We start from the raw sequence: 4438 nt of genomic DNA, 5'->3' as shown, positions 1-4438 counted from the left end.
ATTGAACTCATGCAGAAGTGGCTTTAGCTTCTCAGTGCTGTGGTTTAACCCGCTGCACCACCAGGGAGGGCCAGTTAGCCACTTTTTATTCCCCTTCTTACCCCACCCTTCTCTAAAACGTATCAGATTTTGACTAATGAGAAATCCTGTTAATTTACATTCTAACAGAAGACAGTCATATTCTTTGTATGTGGGGGTGGCTTGTTTCTGTCTGTACATGCATGTTTATTGCCCCTAACAGGATGAGAAATTCTGATAGTCATAACTGGAATTATTCCCTTCACACTTCATATTCAGGATAAAACTAGTGCTTGGTCCTTTGCCAAAAATCTCAGAAAGGATCCTGTATGTTTTAAAAAGATTTCCTGAGAGGCTACTTAGCTTGGCTTATTTTTTTATTCCATTATTTGTACTTCTTTGTTATACTTCCATATATTTTATGGATAAAAATATTCCCATTAATATTATATATAAATTAGTATCAGTGATTTGTTTTGGCCCTAGTTCTCACCTTTATTGTTTAAGCACAGTATATTTTAGTTGTTTTTTTTTCCCCCTTTAATGAAATCGTGAATTCTTACCTTTTCATATGATTCTTGTTTTACTTGACTATAATTATTAGCTTTCCAGGTGGCGGGTATTAGAATTTTTATGCTTCTGAAAAATACTCTTCTCTTGGTAGCATTGAATAGATAATAAGAAGCTTCAGTTATCATTTCCTATAACCAAATAAAAGAAAAGCTTATTTTATCACTTGCAAGTTTATTTTTTCATGTTCTCATTATACTTGAAAATCTAGTCATTAAAAAATAAAAGCTATTGAAGGATCCTTTTGAGTTAGCTTTAACTGGGCAAACTTAGGAGCAAAATAAGCTTCTAACAGTTATCTGGAGGAGATTTTGAGACACTAATTTTGTGTCTGGACTTGTCTATATAATTTTCTCAATTTTGTGAAAGGCTTTTAAGCTTTTATGGTTCAAATCCTTTGCTTGTCCTACCTGTAGGCATGCACAAGACCACACCTTGTGATGACACCGATCACTGAAGCAATATCAAAAGGGAGCTCTTCAGTAATGAATTGTGATCCTCCCTTACCATGTTCAAGTATAAATGCCCACTTATTTTACAGAGCATTCTAGTGCAATGAAAGTTTCTTTGTCACTCTGGACTTTCTCTTTCCGACAATTCTCACTCTCAAAATAGAATCCAACAACAATACGATTTTAATGAGCACAACAGGGCTTTTTCATCAGTCAATCACTTGGATTTGATTGCCACATGGGCTATTTATAATGTTGTTACTTCTCAAACAGCCATGGAGGAGCTCACAGAAATCAAAATGATTAGTAACCATCAACAAATGAAAGAAGACGAGAGGAGACACTGCAGAAATAAAAAACACAAACTGACTTAGCCATAATGACAATTTTTGTTGCTATCTTTAACAGATGCTGCTCTTATGGCTCCAGTGCAAACCACGTAGGATTGTTAACTCTTCAAAGACTAGGGTACTAAATAAAGACTACATTCTATCCCAATGATAGAATGGTATTAATTATGTTCTTGCTACTCACCTTAATATTTGGGATGAGGTTCTGATCCTCAGATACCTGAGGATTGATTGCAACCAGTAAATCATCATATCCATTGTCCCGAAGTTGGACTCCCTCTCCCAGGAATAGGAGTTCTGCACTTAGGGCCACCAGGAGAGACAAAAACTTCAAGCTGCGAACGGGACCTGCATGGTTCCGGGGGTTCATGTTGGAGACAAACCTCTGGTTACTCACTCTGATCCTGCTGGGCACATTATGCCAGGATGTCCACGGGAATGCAGGTAGTTTCTTTCTGAACTTGGTAGGTCTTAGAACTTATGGTAAAGGAGGTGCCTTCTTTGCAAAATCTGGGTGTATCATTCTATAAACCTGCCTCTACAAGTCCTTTTTCTCCAGGCAATGCCACACTTGCCTGTTCTGTGGCTGAGCTTCCTCCTGAATCATGGTTGGGCAAGAAATCTTTCTCCCTCCCTACTTATTTTATACCTTCTCAAAAGGAGAGGGAAATAAAAGAGTTTGAAAATAGGAAGCCTGGCTGGCTGGACTGGAAATCAGAGAATCTGAATTGTTTGATCAACCTTGAACAGAAGCACAATGGATAGTGATTTTCCTCTCCCGATCCTTGACAACCTCCTCCATCAGTGACTGCAACTTCTCCCTATTGCATTCAAGTTTGCAAGATTCTTTTTCTGCTACTTTAAAGATTTGGAAACTCATCCTGTAGTTCCATCCCTGCAGTCCTTGGGTAGGATAGTCAGGGCAAGCCCTCAGCTGGTGCTGGGGAGAAGTTATCAGCTATCCCCCAGGGAAGGCAAAGTGCCAGGTATGTGGACGCCTGTGTCGGCCACAGAGCCCTTCCTTCTTCCCTTGCTGCCCTTTCTTTCTGGACTCTGGAAACTTACACATTTCTCTTTCAGCAGTTCTCTTCTGAGGGCAAGGCTGTGCCTCATCATCCTTCTGTTCCTCCAGGATTTATCACAAGATCTGGTATTTAGTTAGCTTCACAAATATTGTATAGCAAATTAATAATACCTGGTCATTGCATAATGCTGTAGTGTTTACAAGTGAACTCTTCAATGTCAAATGCAGATAAAATTTTTATTTTCATTTTTCAGTGGAAATTAGCTTCTGAATGACAGGACTAACATTTATTGACTGTTGGGTTTTATTTTGGCCATTTTATGAGTGACAGAAAAAAGTCTCTGAAAATCTAAGTAAATTGTTCAAAAAATTGTTCAAACCTTGCACAGAGAATGAAACCAACTGACCAAACTTTGTTGTTTTTGATTATACAGGTATATCTCAATTTCTTGTGCTTTGTCATCACACTTCACAGATACTTCATTTTTTACAAATGAAGGCTTGTGGCAAGTCTTTGGGCACCAGTTTTCCAACAGCAAATTGTTGGGAACGTAGCTCTATGTAGCATTTAATTAAGCTATGTCCACTAGATTTTCTAGACAGAATGCTACTGCACACTTAATAATCTACAGTATAATGTAGACATAACTTATATGTACTGGGAAGCTAAAAGCTTTGTGTGACTCGCTTTATTGAGATACTCCTTTATAGCTGTGACCTGGAGCTGAACTTACAAAAGCTCTGAGGTGCCTGCATCCTGTTCTGTCTCAGCTTGCAAATTATCCTAGCAACCCTCTTCCTCTCCTTTCTTTGTGTATGACTCCCACACAGTGAAAGTAAAATGCCATAAAACTAAGAGAAAGGTTTTTTATTGGATCAGAGTAAGCAAATATTGAGTGTCTGTCTTCTCTATGAGGGCCCTTCTCTGAAGATTGTGGAGGAGGAGAGCCAGCAGGCATGAATCTGTCCTTGCTCCCAACAGGGACTTCACTAACGCTAAGTCTTTTTTTTCCTCTTCCTCTGGCAATACTCAAGATCAGGATAATGTCAACCTTTCTCCCCCACACTCTCCCCCTCCCCCCAAGGTTGGATCTTCTGAATGAGAGCTCTGATGCCCTGTTTGCCTTGGCATACAAGCATGAGAACAGACAGTTGTTAACCAGCACTTTCTATGAGGGATTTTTCCCTCTTTTATAAAGTAGTTATTATTACAATATTTGTTTTCAAATGAGAACCTGATGCTTAAACAGGCTCAGGAAAAATGGGAGAAATAACATCCTTCTCATCAACTTGTTGAGAGAATTGTTGGCGGACATAGTAAAGTGCTTAGAATAGCACCTAACATATGATAGGTGACTAACTATTAGCTAACATCACTGTTATTACCACCAGCAGTTGTCTTTTGGAATTCTCCTTTCTTCCTTCTCTGAATATAGCTTGCTCATTAACTCACTGCACTATGAGGTCAGTAAACAAGACTTGGTTCCTGCCTCCAAGGACCTCCCTACCTAGCAAAGAAGACAGAGGCAAATAGATGATAAGGTATATAAGGATTTGGTGCTGGAGAACTTGTAACCCATTGTAGAGCACTTAAGCTAAACTCCAAAGAGAGAGCAAGGAAGATTCCCAAATATCATTTGTCTAAACTGAGCAAAATACAATAGCAAGAGGTAACAGGAGAAATGAGTAAGAGTGGGCAGAAGGCTTAGTAACAAAAGCCTGGAGCTGAAAGATTGGGAGAATTAAAAAAAAAACAATTACAAATACAGACTTAAGATCTTTGAGAGCTTTCTGACCTACGTGCTGAGACTTAGTGATAAAAAAACAGACAGAGTTGCTCCTCATATATAGATTAAAAACAGACTTTTAAAATATATAAGCATATACATCCTTCAGCAGAAAGCAGTTACCCAGCATGAACATGACATTATAACCATGAATTAAAAAAAAAATACAAATAACCATTTAAGGGTGTTGAAAGGAGAGGTGTTGAAAGGAATTTTTCTCAGGTTCTCTCTTTGGAA

General features: G+C 38.6%; 1 protein-coding gene across 1 annotated transcript in view; it reads right to left on the bottom strand.

Moving 5' to 3' along the window:
• The window catches only part of CLCA2 (chloride channel accessory 2), a 32808-nt gene extending 30904 nt beyond the window's left edge, over nt 1–1904 (bottom strand). Inside the window, exons 1-2 of the mRNA XM_004679179.2 lie at nt 1575–1904; nt 582–719 (exon numbers count right to left, since the gene is read on the bottom strand). Coding sequence (XP_004679236.1) covers nt 582–719; nt 1575–1760 — 324 coding nt within the window. The 5' untranslated portion in view covers nt 1761–1904. The remainder of the gene's footprint in view (nt 1–581; nt 720–1574) is intronic.
• Nucleotides 1905–4438: the final 2534 nt, after the last annotated feature.

Source organism: Condylura cristata, unplaced genomic scaffold, assembly GCF_000260355.1.
Source record: "Condylura cristata isolate star-nosed mole 26May11 unplaced genomic scaffold, ConCri1.0 scaffold00008, whole genome shotgun sequence".
In the NCBI taxonomy this organism is placed as follows: domain Eukaryota; kingdom Metazoa; phylum Chordata; class Mammalia; order Eulipotyphla; family Talpidae; genus Condylura; species Condylura cristata.
This window is presented reverse-complemented; position numbering and strand designations above follow the sequence as displayed.